The sequence below is a fragment of the Colias eurytheme genome, chromosome 3 (assembly GCF_061535395.1).
Source record: "Colias eurytheme isolate Ceu_HAF_F1 chromosome 3, ilColEury1 Martin Lab GWU primary, whole genome shotgun sequence".
NCBI classification, from domain to species: Eukaryota; Metazoa; Arthropoda; class Insecta; order Lepidoptera; family Pieridae; genus Colias; species Colias eurytheme.
In genome coordinates, this window is record NC_142982.1 from 6,291,934 (window position 1) to 6,314,238 (window position 22,305).

General features: G+C 39.8%; 1 protein-coding gene across 1 annotated transcript; it reads right to left on the reverse strand.

Moving 5' to 3' along the window:
* Positions 1–547: 547 nt before the first annotated feature.
* On the reverse strand, positions 548–21,450 carry ctrip (E3 ubiquitin-protein ligase ctrip). Its single transcript, XM_090119692.1, has 39 exons — positions 21,250–21,450; positions 20,892–21,167; positions 18,230–19,188; positions 17,860–17,973; positions 17,684–17,775; positions 17,288–17,386; positions 16,514–16,631; positions 16,122–16,195; positions 15,938–16,034; positions 15,351–15,545; positions 14,753–14,943; positions 14,236–14,424; positions 13,765–13,913; positions 13,538–13,673; positions 12,892–13,056; positions 12,567–12,741; positions 12,076–12,297; positions 11,524–11,702; positions 11,034–11,237; positions 10,666–10,798; positions 10,435–10,510; positions 10,012–10,190; positions 9,489–9,663; positions 8,938–9,133; positions 8,462–8,649; positions 8,031–8,223; positions 7,704–7,801; positions 7,442–7,573; positions 7,110–7,234; positions 6,854–7,006; positions 6,244–6,464; positions 5,952–6,043; positions 5,471–5,702; positions 3,638–4,096; positions 3,302–3,490; positions 2,769–2,937; positions 2,467–2,583; positions 1,703–1,882; positions 548–1,342 (listed from the first exon to the last, which is right to left on the reverse strand). Exons 2-39 carry the CDS (start codon positions 20,948–20,950, stop codon positions 1,146–1,148), a joined length of 6,921 nt encoding a protein of 2,306 aa, XP_089975818.1. The 5' UTR covers positions 20,951–21,167; positions 21,250–21,450; the 3' UTR covers positions 548–1,145.
* Between the last annotated feature and the right edge of the window lie 855 nt (positions 21,451–22,305).

The window sequence follows — 22,305 nt, forward strand, 5'->3', positions numbered from 1 at the left end:
TGATAAGATAGACCTGTCATTCCAATTTATAGTTTGTTTACAGTTAAGTGAAAGTTGTAGAACTTATATTACTTACTATTTGTGTTTCTTCTTTATTGAAAGGGCTACTTGAACTAAGTAACTTTCTCAGAATCATCACATAGACAATTTAAGTTCTGGTGTTACATAGTGGTGTACAAGATGTATTTCATTTTGTTTAAATAAATAATACAAAAATTACTTAGAACATTTAGCATGTTCTGAATATAATTTGGAAAAAATTTATCGTCTTGAAATATAGGTGTAGGTGTAGTTACACTTTATATTAAAGAAAGTGTTTATAATGGTGATAGGTGTTGGAAATATTTTTTTTTATCAGTGACAACAATGTAAATATCCTTTCATTAATTAAATTATTGCTGTTATTTTTGTTTTTCACTACATCTCCTCGTAACCCAGTATCTTTTTAACAGGTTGAGTGTGATTACTGGCTTGATGCTATATTGATATCGACCGCCATATTACCATTATAATAAAAGGAATAAAGGAAAGAAAATAAAACGCCATATAAGATGAATATTGTTTACATGGTTGTATTGAAATTGTTACATATTAAATTTTGCACTTTTTTTTAATTCCTTTATGATACTTAAATATTACTCAAAACATACACCATTTGGTAGTAAATGCTATGTTAACAGATAGAAGTTCACAAAGAGACTATCAATGGTCCTTCAAAAATAGCTTAAGAGATAATTTTTATTAAGAAATCAATGGTGGCATCTATGATGAGCTTCCAGCTTCCGCCACGAGGGTTGCACACAGTTTTCTGAAGCCATAGTCCACATCACACTTATTATAATAAATGGAGAATCAATAGTCTCTCTAAATGTTGATAAAGAAATATACAAGACTATCACATTAAATTAACACAAAATATAATTATTAACATATCTCTGTAATCTAAATAAATCTAAAGGAAAACAAACATTATAGAACACAGCACTTTCAGTGTCTGTCGCACAGTTGAAATAAATCACTCGATTGCACATAAACAGCAGTCCGGGGGCTGCGCGTAGGTTTTACATAGAAATTATGAATATCACTAACCACATTCAAACATGTATACAAGATCTGGAGGTACGAAGCACATTCACAATGAGAATTTACGAGAGGTGGAAGGAATGCTGGCCCTCGGAGGCCGCGAGCCGCAGCTTGGCGCGCATCACCTCGGCGCTGCTGTAGTCGGGCAGCTTGAGGTAGTTGACGCACGTCATCACCGACGGCAGGTACTCGTCCGGGTCCAGCGACGACTCCAGCGACTTGCGCACCACCGTCAGCGGCGGGTTCAGCGACTTGAACCCTGTCACCATGCAATACATATTATACAGCTATACTTTACAAAACAAAGACGGTGATTTGCTATTATAGCTCTATGATCTATAAAATATATGGGATTTCCAGGCTCTTATAAAATATAAATTTATTAAAACTAAATTAACCAAACTAAATTCTAAATAGTTTTCACTTTTTTGTTTGATTTACTTTGACTCATAATCAAAACCATTAACCAGATTATCGAAATTGACTTAAATGTGAAGGTTATATAAGCAACATAACATACATACATACAATGGGAGATTTCAGGGGAAAGGTACAATGCTATATAAATGGATACAACTTTTATTTTCAAAATGACTCAATAGGTGTAAAGATAAAGTACCTCCGGTGGGCAAGCGCGGGCTCCCAGTGACGAACTGCAGGAAGAGCCGCTGCTCGTCGCGGCTGTAGGACGCGAGGATGTCGATCAGCATGCGGATGGCGCGCGACTCCGCGTTGTAGCCGTGGTCCGGCCGGATGCACTCCGCCAGCATGCGCGGCTCCCAGCGCTGCTCTCGACCGCCTGTTACATTTTTTTTAAGAATACAAAAATTAAAATTTTTCTTTAAACAAACAGAAAAGAAAAGCAAAGCATATTGATAGAAATAAATAGTAAGTATACATAGTTGCTCTGAAAGAATGCTCAAATATAATTTTAAAATTAGTTAAGTAATCTAGTTTACTCTATCATATTAAATAAACACACAACAATCATTTCTGTTATAGTCACAGGTCCATAGGAAAAGTAAAAAACCAAGCCTATCAATCATATTCATTACTAGCTGTTCCCCGCGGTTTCACCCGCATTGCTCCGCTCCTGTTGGTCTTAGCATGATGATATATCCTATAAGCCTTCCTCGATAAATGGGCTATCAAACACCGAAAGAATTTTTCAAATCGGACTAGTAATTCCCGAGATTAGCGCGTTCAAACAAACAAACAAACAAACTCTTCAGCTTTATAATATAATAATCATATTCAGGGTAATCAATGTGATAAAATATTATTCATCACACTGAGACTGGCTAAGAGCCAAGTATTTGGCATAAGTATAAGCTACTGTCTATGACTGTCAAATTATAAACAGGAAACAACACATTTCCATACCTGACGGACTGCCACAGAACACTTGCTCCAATTCTTCTGGATAGAAAATCTTGAGATTTGCTAATGGGAATACTGATTCAAATCCTTCTTTAAACGCTTCCATCTGCTTTATAACACCTGTATCAAATGAAATTGTATACATTAGACTATTAGTAGAGGGATCTACATAGATGAGCCACACAGACAGGATTAACAATTTATTTGATTCATTTTATTCCATGCACATAATATGATATCCACATCACCACTATAATTGAAAGGGAGAAAAAAAACATTAAAACAGATGAATATATAGTCCATACCTTCATAGAGCAGCCAGTGCGTGACGAGCGCAATGTACTGGTGCAGGTTGTGCGCGGTGACGGGCATGTCGCGGCCGCCGCGCCGCAGCTCCGTGCACCCGTCGCCCGGCAGGATGAAGTCCAGCCCCAGCTCCTCGATGGGGCATCCGTCCAGCTCCAGTGCGTTTATCTATATGTACAATCATTATTATTTTAGGTTATTACAATAATTTCAATAAGTTTCGAATGAATAATAGGTGTTACGAAATAAATGAAATAATATGACTGCATAGTAAATATTTAAACATGTTGTTATACAGTACAATATGTTGCAATTTCTCTATCTAGCGCTGGACATTTTTAAAGTGCATATGGTCACGATTATTAGCGGGGGTTGTTATCACATTAATGTCGGCTTTTTCTTATCTGAATCTATGATAGTTCCATAAAATTTACTTATCACTATTTGTAAGCTAATATTTATCCACATAAGAGTTACTGAAATATGTTGTGTGTGTAAAAATCTTTACATATATAAACAAAATGGTACATACCATCTGATTCCGCTGGTCGGGCGAGTGGCGGGTGTCAGCAGCGAGGGCCTGCGCGCGCTCGGCCACGCGCCGCAGGCGGCACAGCGAGCGCCACAGCTCCGGCGCCACGTGCCGCACGTCGCTCAGCCCCAGCCACTGCTGCTCGCTCACCGCCCAGCGGTACATCGACACCGACAGCGGGATGTCCACCTAACATACACGTTATGTTTTTAAATATACCTTGAAAAGATTGTTTTGACATTTTGAAAAATGACAAAAACATAATATTAAAAGTTATAAAGTTTAAAAGAAAATAAGGTAAACCAATATCAGAAGTGGGAAATTAGAAATAATTACCATTCTGGAATCCATAACAGCTTTGGCCATAAATTTGCCAAGGAAGCGGAATTTCGCTTTGACTCTGGAAAGATGTGACGCTCTTGCGTTGCGTCCGATCGCTTGAGGGAAGAGACCGCAAGGCCACGACACATACGTAGCATCTGGTGCCGGAGACGGTATCGAAGTTTCCTTTTCTAATTCCGAAGGCTCCGGGGAGCGATCCTCGTCAAGGTTGAGGGCATCGCGTACTGAGGAAGCCAATCGCGCAGCCGCGTCGGACGACCGGTCGGAGACTACAGTCGGTTGGCTCTTCACTATCTCGCCGCCAAAGGAGGTCGGCTTCTGCTTGAAGTTCTCACTACCGTGCCACAAGTCGAGATCAGCCCGTTGCAATTCTTGCGAAACGAGCGCGTAAAATTCTAATGTCGGTCCCAAACCGGTACCGACTTCGTTTTCATATTGTATTTCAAGAAGAGCCTGGAACATAAATTTATTGAATTATATTCAGTATACAATTGAATTAAAATATGAAGGATTTAATAAGGCAATAATAGATAACTTTTTATTCAATACATACATTTTGTTGCGATGTTATTACTATTGTTATAACAATTTTAGCTTGATGTAATAACAGACCATACATCATATATCATGAATTAATAGTATGAAATAAATATGAATGAATGAATGAAAGAAATGAATGAAAAATTCTTTATATAGGATACATTAATTTATAAACTAAAAATATGGTATATCCCGTTGATACATATTTCTCCTGCTATAGTTGATGTGGTGGTGTGGGAAGCGAGTAGTGACCTTGGAGTGCGCAAACTCGTGCATGACGTGCTCGGCCTGGCGCAGCACGTTGTGGCGCTGCACGGTGCGCTTGCGGCGGTCGAGGCGCGGCGCGACCCGCTCCGTGTGTTGTTACCTTGGAGTGCGCAAACTCGTGCATGACGTGCTCGGCCTGGCGCAGCACGTTGTGGCGCTGCACGGTGCGCTTGCGGCGGTCGAGGCGCGGCGCGACCCGCTCCGTGTGTTGTTACCTTGGAGTGCGCAAACTCGTGCATGACGTGCTCGGCCTGGCGCAGCACGTTGTGGCGCTGCACGGTGCGCTTGCGGCGGTCGAGGCGCGGCGCGACCCGCTCCGTGTGTTGTTACCTTGGAGTGCGCAAACTCGTGCATGACGTGCTCGGCCTGGCGCAGCACGTTGTGGCGCTGCACGGTGCGCTTGCGGCGGTCGAGGCGCGGCGCGACCCGCTCCGTGTGTTGTTACCTTGGAGTGCGCAAACTCGTGCATGACGTGCTCGGCCTGGCGCAGCACGTTGTGGCGCTGCACGGTGCGCTTGCGGCGGTCGAGGCGCGGCGCGACCCGCTCCGTGTGTTGTTACCTTGGAGTGCGCAAACTCGTGCATGACGTGCTCGGCCTGGCGCAGCACGTTGTGGCGCTGCACGGTGCGCTTGCGGCGGTCGAGGCGCGGCGCGACCCGCTCCGTGTGTTGTTACCTTGGAGTGCGCAAACTCGTGCATGACGTGCTCGGCCTGGCGCAGCACGTTGTGGCGCTGCACGGTGCGCTTGCGGCGGTCGAGGCGCGGCGCGACCCGCTCCGTGTGTTGTTACCTTGGAGTGCGCAAACTCGTGCATGACGTGCTCGGCCTGGCGCAGCACGTTGTGGCGCTGCACGGTGCGCTTGCGGCGGTCGAGGCGCGGCGCGACCCGCTCCGTGTGTTGTTACCTTGGAGTGCGCAAACTCGTGCATGACGTGCTCGGCCTGGCGCAGCACGTTGTGGCGCTGCACGGTGCGCTTGCGGCGGTCGAGGCGCGGCGCGACCCGCTCCGTGTGTTGTTACCTTGGAGTGCGCAAACTCGTGCATGACGTGCTCGGCCTGGCGCAGCACGTTGTGGCGCTGCACGGTGCGCTTGCGGCGGTCGAGGCGCGGCGCGACCCGCTCCGTGTCGCTGGAGCCCGGCGCCGGCCCGCGCTCGCCGCCCGCCTCCAGCAGCCGCTGCAGCGCGCGGTCCCGGTCGAACGACACCACGTAGAACAGCAGGTGCCGGCACTCGAACGGCAGCACGAACGGGCTAGGGTACAAAGTGAAAGTTAAATAAATATATACATGGGACGTAATTGATTGCGTATATATTATACTCAAAACGATATAATCTATGATGTATAACATTGAGGAAACAAACAACTAAACAAACATCATTTTTTCAACTTTGATTGATGATTATTTTGACATAATATCCTCTGATCTGATCCTCTGACCGATCAAACTATAGGGCAACTTAAAATCATAGTTATACACAAACATCCAATTGTGAACTCACCATGCATACGCAATTTTCTTTAGCCAAGGTGGTAAGTTTCCTGTCATGATCACTAATGGATCTTGCAGTTGGCGATTTGCTTTGGCAGCGAGCTGTAAAATAGTAACATCACAATTAGTACAAGTAAATGTATAATTTCAAGTACAAAAGATTTTAAATATTTATTGAATTAAGCTGTAAAATTTTTATAATCGCCTGTGAAGATTCTTTGTTACCTACAAAAATCGATTTTCAAATCACAGCGATGTTTAGCATCGTTCAAGTTTACACTTCAGTATCTAAAAGAGTGTACCTTATTATTAATGAACTCTGAGTTGGGCACGAGCGGGCGGTGGTCGGGCAGGCAGGCGGCGCGGTACAGCGTGTGCCAGTGGCGCGAGAGCGCGTGCAGCGCCCGCAGCAGCGACAGCGCGGGCAGCGACGCGTCGCGCACCTCGCCGCCCCACGCGCCCGCGCCGCCGCCCGCGCGCAGCATTACCGCTACGGAGCGCGCGCGGGACGGGACCACGCCCTCTGTACACATACATCACATTAGTAATTAAACTTTTAGTTGGCACGCGGCCTGTATGCCAACAATTAACATAAATGAAAAAAGTAACAATACTTTATCGAATCACACGCCATCTATGTCAATAAAAAAGTTATTAATGACACGATTTTTAACTAATCGGATGTTCTCTGCGCAAACGCATAGCATCCTGTACAAATATGTTTGTAACCTTAATCGTTAAACATCGAGTATTAAGTAACTTTGTTTTTAAATAATGCAGTAAACTGAAAGTCGACTTTTTTCTAAAAAACATAAGTTTTAACTAATTAGACAAAAAAAATTAATTCCTAAATTTTTGGTCATACGCTATTGCTACATTTTAAAATTTAAATGAACACAAAACATGTATTACCAGTCCATAATAAGTCAGGTTTACGTCTCGACGACATTTTTGTAGGTTGTCCTTTCCCCTTACGCGAAGCGGCTGCGTCAGTGCGCGGTTGCTCGCCGCCTTCTATAGCACGGTAATAGATCGTGTGCGTTTGCACCCAAATACCGGCGTTAGCTGAAATTATACACAATATTATTATTTATTGCTCACAACGTTAGTAAAGTAGCTTGCCTTTTTAACCGACTACTTTACATATTATTTCTAAATGTTGGCTTACCTAAAGGAGTTTCTGTGTCTGTGTCTGCATCATTCTGTTCGCTGAATTGTCTCACGGCTTGATATACAGTCATATTATACGGTAGTACCGTGTCTCCAATTAGGAATTCCAATTTGTGATCCGCACTGTAAATACAAGAAATTAACTTGCAGCTAACTTATGGTAGCAGAGATTGTTTTTAAAAATTCATGACATTGAAATCAGCCTATAAAAAAAATATTTCATCTAATAATAATAGATGAGGGTATATTTTTCTAATCCCGGATCATAGACTAATAAATTATCTATAACTTTTGATGAATTGTACTTGGAAATGTGTTAATTATACTAACTCAGTAGTAGCGTGGTGTGTGGTGGCGAGCGTGTCGTCCACATCGTCGTCGGAGCCCGCTTCGTCATCCGTGTGCGGGCCCGTACCGCCCTCGCGGCTGCGGGCTTGTGCGTAACCGCGTTGCGCGAGATACCTGAACAACATGCATTATTATTATTATTATCCTATTTTATCTTTTACAAGAGAAATATCTTTGGTATAATATCGTTACATACATATCATATACGGTTAACAGGGATTGGAATTTATTATCTTTTACTTACCGTTCTATAGCTTGTACTAATGCTAGAGGGTCTATCCGTACTACACCACCCTTCCATTGCTTCAATGTGTTACATGAAGGATGGCGTTTGAGATCACACTACAAGAAAAAAATCATTATTTTAGAAATGAAAAATGCAGCAAATGATAGAATATCAAAAAAATTATGTTAAAATATTCGGCGGATTTTAATTTCGTCGTAATTTATATTTTATACAGTATTAAAATTTAAAATATAAACTTCATCAAACAAAAAATTTTGCAAAATTTTAAACCTTTATAAATAACTGTCACATTGGTTAATTTAGTTAAATAAAACGATGTCTCACCATGAGCTGGTGCGTGTTGAAGAACTTGAGCGCGGAGGTGGCAGGACGCGCGGGCAGGTCGTGCACGCGCACCGGGAACTGCTCCAAGTGGGACACGCACGCGTTCACCTTGCACACCAGAGCGCTCAGCGCACCCGCACCGCTTGCTGCGAATGCACCCATTGCACCTGCTTTCTCCAGCCACTCGCCCTCGCTGTAAAACGTATACGTTATAGTATATAACACATCGGTTATAAAATCTATACTTCACTTACACTGTGTGGTTTTGCGAGCTGATTTTACTATATACAAAAAATGTTATGTGCTGAAGTTTTACGTTGTTACAATATTGTTTTACAAATATAAATTAATTTTAAACATAATTATAAAAATCAACATATTTGGACAGGCAGAAAAAAGCAATTAATTAAATATTGAATAAATTTACTTACTCTGGAGCTAATGGCATATCAGCGAACACGTGTAGGAAGAGACGGAGACGATCTTCACAAGCAGCTATTTGTTCTGCGGAATCCCGCCCTTCACCTTCACCCTCGCGCTCGCCCTCTGTAGACTCAGTGTCCGAGTCCGAGCCAGTCAAGAATTGCAACAGGGCACCAATCACACCCGAGTGGTTTATCTGTTTCATACAAATATAATATGTATTTAGACTAGACGTGTGTAGTTTATTGCCTTCCATTTTAAAATAGAATAGAAAATTTTAATATATAAATTGGATACAAACAAGATACATATTATTTGTTTACCTCATGTTGTTACATGTTTTCGATTTATAGAATATATAATTTTTCTCGCGGGAAATAAAGATTTATTATCACGTTTGCATGTAAAATGCTTGCAAATAATATAATTTAAATATTTGACAGTGTCGCGAAACATTTTGAGGCCTTAAAATACATAAAGATACCTCGAATGGCGACAGGTCGTGGTGTGTCAGCGTGTCGCGCAGCACGACGAGCGGCGCGCGCGCGTGGTCCGCGCGGCGCGGCAGCGCGGCGGCCAGCGCGGCCAGCTGCTCCAGCGCGCCCGCGCCGCCGCCCAGCGCGCCCCACTCGCGCTGCAGACGACCCGCTACGCACTCTATCCACTCGCGCACCTTCTCCCTGTATAACGTGTTATAGAATCAGTAATTGCGAATAGCGAGGCACGTCAGAAACAATAAAGAAGAATATTTCATTTTCATATGAAATATATTATTTCATTTGTTACAAACATTTTACAAAAACCAATTTAGTTATTTCAAACAAATTATTGTTGTATATAAAATAAAAGTCAATTCATTTTTCCAAAAGTGGAGATCATTATTTTTATTTTCTTTCATCTCAAACTTTTAATAGAAAGGTTAAATTCTACCTATCTTGGACCAAAATAAAATAATATTTTTCGAATAAAGCAAAGTAAATTGGAAAGTACACAACTTTTGAATAATATTTCTTCTAATACAAAACTATAACTCACTTATTCTGCAGCGAGAGATTAGCGGAAGCTGGCGGCGAAGCGAGCAGTGCCGTGTCCTTGTGCGCGTGCGGCGAGCGGCCCCAGCGTGACGGGTTCAGCGACGACAGGAATGACGACGTTTTGGACGTGCCGCCCATACGGCTCGCTGACCGACCCGCAGCTGCTACGCTTGACGCTGCGAAAACAGTTTTGTGAAAATGTGATACAAATTGCATCTTACTTTAAAGATCAACCGACGATATTGTATTCTCAAAACACACCAAACGAGATACTAAATCAATATTATTTTATACTTATTATTAACAGTAATACAACATACATTTTATTTTCTTAACTGAACAAAAGTCATCTGAACAAAGAACATCACATGGAATAATAATAATAAAATAAATCAGTGAATAATAAGCGATATCGTAATCTGTACAACATTTTTATACAAACTGTGTTATAACTCAAAGAAGAGTAAGCATGACTGACAGAAAGATTATCACTCAATTAGATTTTAAATAAAATAAACACATACAATGCGCCACATTAGTAGACACGGAGGGCGTGTGCGGCTGGCTCGTGTGTCCCGCCAGCGCATGATGCCCCAGCGTCACCTCCTCACGAGTGCGCGGCCGGCGTGCGCCCGCGCCGCCCGAGCGCTTCACCGCGCGCTTGCGCTTCAGCATGTCCGCCAGTTGCAGGGGGCTGTTGGATCTGACACGTTAGTAATATCGTTAATTGCATATGAAGTCTTTTTTTTTTCAAAGTGAACACACGAAAAGGTATATGCATAAGAACATGAAAAGTGTAAAGCGAAGTAAATCTGGGAAGTCTGCCCGTTAGGAAACAATTTCTAGACATTTATTCATATTTGATGTGCATTTATTTATTAAAAATATGTAGTTTAAATATGAGGAATGCATTTATCATCTCATATTTTAAATATTTTTCTTCTCACCTGTGTACTGTGGTGGTTGTTTGGTGTGTAGATGCCGAAGTTGCGGGGCCGGGTTCAGTCGATTCAGTGGCCGCTACTATAAATAAATAAAAAATATTATGAACAGCTTTTACCATTGACATTGAATGTTTCATTATAAATACACCCATTCATAATATTTCAATTTAACACATTGATTTTGTAATACATATTGTTTTTAACAATATTGGTATTTAAAACATATACACTTACACAGTGTGCTAGCTATAAATGATCCAGAGGCGGAGAAAGCGAGTGAAATATTGTTGTGTTCGAGCGAAGACGCCGATGTAGAGGCGGGCGGCGATGAGTTGCCGCTAGAGCGAACACTGGCTCCGCTTGGTGACTGCAAACAATCATTTTGATTAATAATTATTATAAATGAATCTGATACAAAAATAATTGTTAAAAAACACAAATATAACAAAACATTGTAAAAAGTCAGAAAATCTATAAGATGTTGTATTAATTCACGTCGAACTGGGATAAAAAAAATATACAAAGTCGAAATGTATCTTTCGAAGGTGAAAAAAAATCGGACACAAATTAAGAATTTTTCAAACAAATAAATAAATACAAACCTTGAGTTTAGCTTGTCTAGCCGGTTGTGGAGTAGGCGCCTTCTGAGCCAACTGTGCTACTTGATGCAGTACGCCCTCTCGGCGGAACTGTACACCCATCTCTTCGGGCAAACGTTGCATTAGTATTTCTGCTAGCTGGAGAGATCCGACCACAATGCGAAGGTCGCTTGAAGCCATCATGCCAGCAATGTGTGATGATATAACCTGGTAAATAATCACCTAATTAGAACTTGTTTTTGAGTTTAGAAATTTATCTGCAAACATTGTATCGATTTTGTTTGAAATAGGAAAATAATAACTAAAAAAATGATATATCAATTCAGATTCGCAAATATGACCAGAATGTACATGTTTTGATTAGCATGGAAGTGCTACATATTTTAATTAATTTAAAATATTCAATTTTAGAAACAAGGAGGAGAATATTATTTATAACAACAAAAAGAAAAGTTAACAAAGTGTATATCCATTATCCACACGTGACACGCACCTGCGTCTTGAGCACTTGCCGCAGGAGCGCGGCGTCCGCGTAGTAGACGCAGCGCAGGATCGCCTTGAGCGCCTGCGAGCGCACGGCCGGCCCCGCCGAGCTCCAGTACACCTCGTGCAGCACCGCCAGCAGCGCGCGCACCAGCCCGGGGCTCGAGCGCACCATCGCTATGCGCGGGTCTGCAAACAGCGACACACATTCTCATTTCACGCATTACATATTCATTGTTATGATCATAAAACTGACCAATTTGCACACTAAAATTAAAAAAAGTTACTTAATTAAAAACTTGCAATGAACAATTATAACCGTTATCCATTATTAAAATAATAATGTAAAGATTACAATACAATACACTATTTAACACACACATAAATATATAGAAGAAAACAAAAGATAACCGTGCTTGATATGTGCCCTATTGGCAACAATTAGGTAGAATTGTTTTATGAAAAAATAAAAAACCATTGCAAAGAATCTAAATATGAATTAGCACAAGTTCAAGCATTTTTTAATAGAGTAATAATAATATTATAAGTGATAGAAACTAACCAGGCGCCTGCGCGTCAGCACTAGCCGCAGCGCCGGGCGCGCTGGCGGGCGGCAGGCGCTGCACGGGGCGCGCGGTGCCCGTGTGGTCGTTGAGCTGCTGCATCGCCGTCAGGTCCACGGTGTACGAGCGGCCGAGCGTCGCCAGGCACACCTCCTCCTCGCCCGCCGCCGCGCCCGCCTCCAGCGCGCGACATTCTGCCCAAGAATAACATCTCCATACACCTGTGTGATCATAATTGTTTGCGTAAACATTATATTTGTTCTGTGTACGGTGCTTGAGAGACTAAAGTTCTACATATTCCTGGTAAACTCGTTCTAGATATCCAAAGATCAAACTTACTAATATGGGAACAATAAGCATCAGAAAGTGAAAATAAACATAACTTAATTTATAAATGAAATATGTATAACTTAGTTAAATGAGTATATTAATAACAAAGATATACTAGTAATAAATTTTTTAATAGGTACTATTTGGATTTTCATTATACCTCTATCATCCCTCCACTGCCATTGGGCGCCGCGCTCGTTGTTGGCAGACCAGGGCCGGTCGAGATGCGAATCCACAGAGAATATACCATCAGTGGGCAGTCTGGGCATCAGCTCGCCAATCAGACAAGTTATTTCGTAAAGTTCTTGTGGAAGCCTCGGCAAGAGTTCAACTTGCTGCAAGGGAAAAATTATAAAATTGTTTAAGTACATACAAGTATATTTTTGTACTTCCTTTTATTATTATAAACTTAGGTACTATTATCGTATTAATAACTCTCGTATAAAGTTACCTGTTAACTATAAAAACTAATTATGTTTCCAAACCTCATGATGCACCGTAGATCCGGTGAGCAGACACAGCAGCGTGTCGGCGATGGAGCGCGAGTGCAGCGCGAGCGCGAGCTGCGGGCACGCGCCGCACATCACCCACAGCAGCCGCAGCACCGTGATGAACGTGTTGCCCGAGATCAGCGGCGGCTGCACCACCAACTGGGGACAATTTGTGTTTATTTATTCGCCAGATACGATAAACCACCTGATAATAAGTGTTCACCATCTTCCGGTACACTAGGTTAAGTGATATTAAGTGTTCATCACCTCCCGGAAAAATGATAAAGCCGCGTTCATTTTCTGATGTAAGTTGGTATTTAAAAAATGATTTGTAGTGATATGTACAATGTACATGAATATTCTATTACGTATTAGAGTAAACACACATTTCATCAAATGTAAAAAAAAACAAATTTAAGAAATATGAAAGTCACGAGAAGTACGTAGGTATAATGTAATACATAACATCGTACGATAAAATGTAATTTTAAATTAATGAAATTTAAACGAATTGGCATTGTAAATAAGTCTCCTTATAATTCATATAATGGAAATGATATTTCAATTAGTTTTATTCAATGACAGATATTTCTAGTACATTTTTATCCAATAAAATTTACACAAAATTAAAAATACTTACAAGCTGTTGCAGATTGGTCAGCAATTCAGGTGTGGCGATTTCCTGAAGACGAGATGGGTCATGTTGGAAGCTATCGACGAGCCGAGAGAACGCCAAGCAAACGCACTCTACCGACTTCTTATCTTGAATTGTCAGTCTGGGTAACAATGTAACAGATTGAATTAAATTTTAAATCCTTCGAAATCTAAATTGAAATTTTATTTCAATCTTAAAGAAATATAACTTGCCTGTTAGCCAGTAGTTGAAGTGAGTCCCTAACTAGATGGAACTCATCAGGGGTGAGATTCTGACAGCAATTAGCTGTGATAGACAGCGCCGCGCGTTGAGCGTTGATCGAAAAGAAGTCCAAATATGTAAGACATGCTGATACTCCACGCTGCGAAATACATTTTAATTTAAAATATATCTACACTAATATTATAAAGAGGAAAGGTTTGTATGTATGTATGGTTTTCACGCATAAACTACTGGACCAATTTTGATGAAACTTGGCACAGATAATCTTTAGACCCTGAGGAAGAACATAGGCTACAATAAATCAAAAAACGAAGTTATCAGTTAAAATAATAGATTTAATTTCATTAAAAAACTGCATTTATATAGTAAAAATATATTTCATTTAACTTTTACAAAGATACACATTCACAATGGTTTTTATTTTTATTTCAGCATCAGATAATTAAGAAATAAGTACTCACCGCTTGCAATATAGCCTTAGAGTGTCGTCTCGACAGCATATCCAGGGCTGTAAGGCTCTGTTCAGCGACATCCATACAAGTGATCGCTTGCAGTTTGTCCAGGAATGCCGGTACTGCTAGAGCTACGGCGCCGCTACTGCGTGGCAGAGCCTCCAACATGTAGGTTAGCGCACGACACGCGTGGTTCATCTGTTAAATTTATTTGATTGGTTAAAATATGAATAAACGAAATAATAATATATTAATGCACATGAACAATTTTTAAGATAAAGAGGCTAGGCTTTTACAGGGGACACTTTTACTATAATATTAATTTTATATAAGTTATTCCAAGCTATCAGTATAAACGATATACAAAAGTAGATCTTTTAAATATCAGCTTTCATAAATTTACATAGTATTTACCTTCACAGTATTGACAAGATTTAGCGCAGAATTGTATCTTTCTAAAGTAATTATTTCCCGAATAAAATGTGAAGGTTACATTTTTTGCAACATAAAATCATTAAAACCTCACCATATCAAAGTTATGTTCAGCTGCCAACAAATTAACGAGCGCGGGCACGACTTGTCGCACGGGGAAGCCGGCGAGCGTGTCCTCGTTGCCCATCACTAGCAGTTGGCACATCTCTATGACGGCTTGCAGCTGCTGCCCCTCGTCGCCGGTCGCTTGCAGCCCGGCCAGCAACTGGGCTGCTTTTGATGCCGCTGTGGGATGGATGTATATTATTGTAGATTTGTTTATTGTGATAAATAAGAATAAATGAGTTCTAGTAGTTCAAGTACTTATAAAGAAAATTTTTAACTTGCTTTGTTATGTAGATCAATATAACATTTTTTATGTTATATAACAGCCATAAGCACTGTTACATATTGTGGAGTTTTTAGATTAGATAGATTTTAATACATATTTTATCTCAAATAAGACATTCTCTGAAACTGTTAGTCTTCACATTTATTATTTTAGCTTTTTTATCAATTAAATGCTTTCATTAATTTTCAAACCGTCATTTAAATCAAAATCAAATGACAGTGTAACGATCCCAAGCCAAAAACATATTATGTGATTGAATAGTAAGCATGCTGATGCTTTTCCATATTGAGTTCAAACTAACCCGAGTTAGCGGTAACAGTGCGATGCAACAGGTGCTGCATGCGCGGGCCGAGCGCGCCGAGCAGGTGGGGCGGCAGGCCGCGCGCCTCGAGCAGCGCCTGCAGGCGGCCCACTTCGCCCTCCTCCGAGGAGGACTCCTCCGCGCCGCCCGCGCTCGCCCCGCCGCCCGCGCTGCACTCCTCCGCCGGTGACGATGCTACACACATACACATTATTATAAACATTCACCTGCATTTATATTACACTTCAGAGCAGTGTATTTAGAAGAATTCAAAAGTCGAGATTCAATCGTTTTGTTCGATATCATTTCTGCATCACAACTGTTTCGATCAGTGGAGGCATAAAGAGGAAACACTACCTGTATGTTAAGAATCGAAACTTCCTTGATAAAATATGAATGTGTGTACAAAAATCGAGATCAACAAAATTGATTAAATAAACATTTTAAATAAATGTTACATTGTGTATGAATTGATATTTCTATGTTATTTAATATCTTTAATCTTTAATATTCGTGGCAGTAAAAATAAATTATATTAACTAAAAACGTCACTGGTGATGCCTATTAAAACTAAGTATGTTATTTACCTTTGCCCTTGGGCTTTGCATCATTTGAAGCGTTATCAGGCATAGATACCGCTGAAGCTGACACCGGCGGCGTAGACGATGTTGACGCTACAGCACCCTGTTGACAATAAAAACAATTTAATATACATCAATAAAATAGACAATAGAAATCGGAATAAATAAATATATTATAAAATACACTTACCGTGGTTACTGCCTGGGAGTGAGACCGGCTGGACGAACCACCAGTGCTTGCGCACGAACCCAGAGTGCCTTTACCTGAGTAGCAAAAAAAATATTATAATTATGTATACAAGTTATTGACGATTGTTTTTATGCAAAAGAAATACTAAATTGTATTAAATAGCTAATTATAATTTAAATTTATCATATTGTTATTCAATCAAGAATTTGAATTTTGTTAAGATCAGTTTGGTTAGGTTAGGTTAGGACAAAGACTGCTCAGAACAAAAAACAACTATATTATGTATTATAATAATACTTAATTATTTCATAGCACAATATTTTACAATCATATCTAAAATTCATAAAAATATTGTGTTAAATGTTTCTAATAATAATAAAAACATATCTCACCCCTCTTTTCCCTGCGCGCGGAGGAAGATTGCGCGTGCGGTTGCGGCTGCGGCATGTCGCGCGCGCGCGCACGCCGCCCGCTCGCCGCGCTGCTGCCCGCGTCCTCGCCCCCGCCCGACTGCGGCACAAACACGTTCACATCAGATATACGTCACATTTTTTATATCAGAAACTCAAACTCAAACATTTATTCAATTAGACTTCTTTTAGAAGCACTTTCGAATCGTCAGTACATATTTTTAATTACCACCGATTCGGAAAGCAGTATCTATGGAGAAGAACCGACAAGAAACTCCATGGTTGCTCTTTTCATGCCAATATTACAGAGCAAGCAAAGAGGCAGGTGGGCCGCCTTATGTTAAGTGGTCACCACCGCCCATAAACACTTATCACACTAACCGTTTCACCCTTGATAAATACGCCACATTTGAGCTTTGTTAATATCATATTGTTTAGACATGTATGATTCAAAACAAATTGAGGGTATATCGCGAAAGGGGAAAAATTGGCAAGAAAAAGGCCCCGCTCCTTTTTATTAATAAATAAAAGGTAAAAAAAAAATTGTTAGGACAAAATAGATTTATGCTTTGTCTACATACACTTCGGAAATTAAAAGAACATTTTTAATAAAAAAAATAGACTGTAAAATATATTTAATTATAATTATGAATATATAAGAAATATGAGCCCCATGATATAAGTAACTAGTCTAATATATTTTTGGTATGTTATACATGTTACTATTATAACAATCTGTTCCAATTGAATACAAACCTGTCTCTTAGAAGAGGTTTCCTGCCTCTGACGTTGAGAGGTGCTGGCTCCTCTCGTCAGGCAAGCACCCAGGGTCGCACCCGTTGCAGCAGCGATACTCTGAGAATCACAAGTTAATTTGAAATTGAATTTATTAAAAGATGAATAAATCACAATACCAAAAATTTTATTAAATTATAAACCAACAAGTAGCCAGCTTTCACAGACTAAATGAAAATTTTATTAAATTTAAAAAGGTTACAATGCTTATCAGTGATAAATAATTATTATTATCTGTATGCAAAACAATTAGGAACACAATATAATGAGAGATACCATTAGTAAAGTTGATTTTGATTACCATCATTAAAAACATAAATAAAGTATAATAACTGTGCATCATTCCAATTAACTTACTCTTCTGGCGTTAGTTTGACGTAAATAGGGGAGGTCTCGTGGAACTATAAGTAGTTTACTGTCTGAACTATGCGGTTTAGATGAACTAGCTTCTGGAAAAGAAAAAAAACAATCAATCACTGTTACATCTAAATTTCAAAAAAATTAAAATTTAAACAAACGAAAGAGATACAAACCCTGTAAATCTTTATATGGTGGTGGAGTAGTGGTCCTCCCACGAGTTTCGGCAGCAGTCTTACGTTCTAATGTCGTTTGACTTTGTACCACGTCGCTAGTTGTTGACGGGTTTACTGAAATATTATAACTATTATTAGTGTATGTTTCTATACATTATCTTTCATAAATGACTGCACTTGATATGTGATAAGACGTCTGATAAGCCGAGCGGTTCAGTTCAACATTAAATAGCACAATTATGTCAACGTAATAAACGCTTTATTCATTAAAACATATTATGTATGCAATGACGTTTTAATGATTAAACATTTGTTTATTTTTTTTAATGAGACATAAATAATAGTTGTTGTCGATAAGTGTATAGATTACCTGTACTGTCGCTAGTAACAGTAGAAGTGGGCGGGCCGAGATCACGATTGTGACGATTTCGTAGTAAATATGTACACGCTGTCTGTCCAGAAAGTGTGTCAACTTTCTCGGGATCTTGCTCAGGAATCCCTCTATCACTGAAAGTATTTTTATTTGTCTCTGGAATTTCTTTTGCCTGAGACTCTATTTTAAACTTCTTCCTGCACTCTTCGATATCAATTAAGCAGCTACTACTTTTTCTATGTGAAAGTGATCTATGTGTTGATCGTTTCCTCTTCTTTCCTTTTCTTCGACTAGCGGTCGGGCTATACACGGAGTAGTCAGAATCTAATAGCTCAGTGATAGTAGAGGAGCTGAATGGTGAATACGCAAAATCTCTTTCGTCCAGGGGCAATAATCCGCCTTCACTCTGATTTAACGTGTACTGTTGAGTTGAAGTAGTTGCTGCAGATTGATTTAAAGACGAACGTGGCGTCGTCGGTGTATTTATATTATTCGGTACTTGCTCACAAACACTCTCTGTTGATTTAAGAGCAGTACGTGAGCGTGTGCAGTAAGCTACGCACTCGTCTGCAGTACTACTATTGGATGTGGAATGACGTTTGAGTTTTTTCTTGTCATGCGAAGAAGTCCGACGCCGTTTAGAGTGTTCACCGGCAGAATGTCTAGGTGTATCTCCGTGTTTGTATTCAGTCGTATCGTAGCGAGTTTCGTAAACGTCTGTTCCGTAGGACCACCGTTCCGAAATAGAGTAATCAGATCTGGGCAGAGAGTTAACGAGACGAGAACTTCTACGTAACTCGACGTTGGTTTGAGGCTCCGAATCAGGCACGCGGCCTGAAGGATGCCGGTGGGTACGCGGCAAGGGCGACGTCGCGTTTCGTCTGCTTCGACGGCTGCGGCTTGCTTTACGCACTTGACGTAACCACCGACCGCCCACCACCCTGCTAGGAGAAGACCTGTAAAAAATATTCATTTTTATTGAAAATGCCTCAAAAAGGCACAGAAAGCTAGGGTGTAAATAAATTTTAACTTTTAAAATGGTATACATAATACATTTGTAACAATGAAGCTTCAAGTTGCTTGAAAGAAATCGCGCATGAGCGATAAAGTATTTAACATTTCACCCATTGTACATCTAACTATCGAAAGAAGGCTCCGCTCTGCCATAGCTATACCACTCACAACGAGCCAAGACACACATCCATAGTACGCACGCATCCATAGCACACATCCTTCCACATAATAAACATTATATCTTAGTTGAATCCATTTCCACCTGTGCTATGCTATATGTATCAATTTATACGATTGGTGGATATCAAACACATCCGGATATGGCATAGCATATTCCATCTCTGGTGGAAAAACACCCATCAAGACAGAAAAAGTTTTTTTTTTCTAGTTAATATTCTACTTATACATATGTCATCAATTTTTTATGTAATACATATTATTGTATAATTAAAAAAATATAAATTTTGTTTAGAAAATACTAAAAAATTTAATGAAATATGGGTCCTGGTCCCTGGGTCACCTTTACAAAGTACCATTCAAACATATTTGCTGCGTATCCTCTTAAAGGATAAAAACGTTTGAGTAATTATGAATTTATAAAGAATAGAAAAAAATCGATCACGAGGCGGGACTCGAACCCGCATCCTTTCGCGCCATTCCGGGGCGGATGCCTGACCAACTCAGCCACTCGTGACCCGCAAGAGCAATCAAATTTATTCTATTCTTTCAGTTTTGTGTCTGAAGGGACACACCGCGCGCCATCTATTGAGATGATTAACAACCATTTCAACCAATATGAAGCACTTTTCAGTGAATACAATATTGTAACGATGGAACACGACCTTTTTTGTTGAATTTATATCCCTTCAGATCCCTTGATTTTATAACAAATAGAGATAAAAGTTAAAACTGGATCAAGTAATGTCATCAAATTTGATCAAGTAATGTAAATGTTAAATTCGTTTTTTCAAAGAATCCACAAATTCAACACAATTTTACAACCTTTTGAAACCTTTCAATTAAATTTGTTCAATTTCTTACTCTTCTATAATTATTTTTTTCTTTTCAACACTATTTAAGTCACAACAGACACCCAAAGGAACCAAGAACTGCTAAAGTGCATGTCATATTTCAATTTTTTTTTAATTTTTCATATGGAATTGCATCCACTGATATTCAACTGGTATTATTTACAATTATTTTATTCAGTATCCTCAACAGAATGACTGCATAATTTCTACATACAGGGGTAAAATGTAAGCCTAGAATGGAGAACTCCCAGATTCAATTACTGGTGGGGACTAAGAAAAAATGTGTCACTCTGGCAGGACACAGAAAACTAATAAGCGGCTTGTCGGTAAGGTAAGGAGAAAATTAATCACTATAACAAACAATGCATTTTCCCTGTACCTCACAAAGGGATGCAGGAATTGAGAAATTTTAACATATAAAGCTGAAGAAAGTATCATAATCCTTATGAGTGTTTCAAAAATTCCTACAACGCTTTGGACTTATTAACTTAATTGATTCCTATATAACATGGTCGTGAAAGCGGCAGAATCTGTTAAAATTATTGAAAATGCAGAATCAAACAAGATTGTTAATACAGTTAACTTTATGAATTATTTTATAAGTGGGATCTTACCTGCTGGACTCTCTCGTGAGTGCAGAGTGCGACGACGGTGTGATGAGTTGCTCGGCCATAGACGACGCTGAGAGAAACGCGGCTGCTTGTGTGTGGCCTGCGCAGGCCGCCCGCGCCCGCTACCTGCCCGGCACCATGCCCGGGCGAGCGCTACACCACTTTCTATGCATCCACTATGGTCCCCGTCTTCAAAACCTCATCGCCAACTACACACTCACAATGATAAAGCTTTCCAAAGTTCACCAGCGTTTATGTTTACACTTTCCGTCTTACTATCTGAAACAAAGAAAACGAACACTCAGCACTAGAATAACACTGCGTTACATAAACATTTCGTTAATTAATTAGAACACAATACCTGCCAGCAAAGCAGGCTCGCGATTATGTTTAAAAGGTCGCGATATGCAAAACGTTGTTGAATTTTTTATGAATAAGGGTATTATTCAGCTCACTAAATTAATTTTATACCACGTTTCATGGAAATTATCAATACGGATGACACATCAAGGACAGCTACACTTTTCGACATATTTTTCACTATTCACAGTTCACAGCTGGCCATCTGTCAAACTTACTGAGTGTTGCCACTTATTAAATATAAAAACTACCATTACAGTTATCGATTTGGTAGTATTCTAATTCAGCAAAAATCATAAATAAAATGATGCCTTTATACCATTTAGGACCGATTTTTCAATGCTTGGTTAATACTTATTCGTCGAATAATGTATAAAACTACCATTTTAAAAACGTACCTATTAAATTGAAAAATCGGCCCTAAGGGCCGATTTTTCAATGCTTGGATAAAACTTATCCGTCAAATAAAGTATTACACGATAATGTTAAAATGTCACGTAAACTGTCAAATACGGGCAATTAGAATACGTTTATAAAAATTGGTAGTTTTGAAGTGAAAACTTCTTTAGCGGCGTTGAGCACTTTTTCTGTAATGGGTATAAAATCTGAAACTCGCGTCAGGACACGTGACCTGATCGAAAAAGCGTAAGACGGATACCATTCCAAAATACCAAACATGCTCAACGTTAATAATCAAGTTTTCATTTCTGCTGGCACTACCGGAGTGCAACCCGTCTTTTTATACGACGAACAAGTTTTATCCAAGCATTGAAAAATCGGCCCTTAAGATAATATTAAATATTTTATTTCAATTGCTGCCCAGCAGACGATGTTCTCCCCTATTACCTCTTTTTAGTACGTGCTCAGAGGAATCTTCGTAGTATCAAAAATTTGCTGAATTATTGGTCGAGCCGATTTCATGTTTAACGCTTATCAAAACATTTGGCGATTCCTTTTTATTTTAAAGAATTAACTCTTTAAAGAAGATGACCTAACAGGGTGAATACAATTTGATCCTGTTATTTCTACTACTGTACATGATGTAAGTGTACTAGCA

Bases quoted from the DNA above. Each gene is read 5' to 3' on its own strand.
- ctrip (XM_090119692.1), bottom strand. From the start codon at position 20,950: ATGGCCGAGCAACTCATCACACCGTCGTCGCACTCTGCACTCACGAGA. The intron at 17,776-17,859 runs GTTTGTATCTCT...TTTCTTTTCCAG, and splicing joins ACCATATAAAGATTTACAGG to AAGCTAGTTCATCTAAACCG. The intron at 16,196-16,513 runs GTGAGATATGTT...TTTGCTACTCAG, and splicing joins CGCGCGCAGGGAAAAGAGGG to GTAAAGGCACTCTGGGTTCG.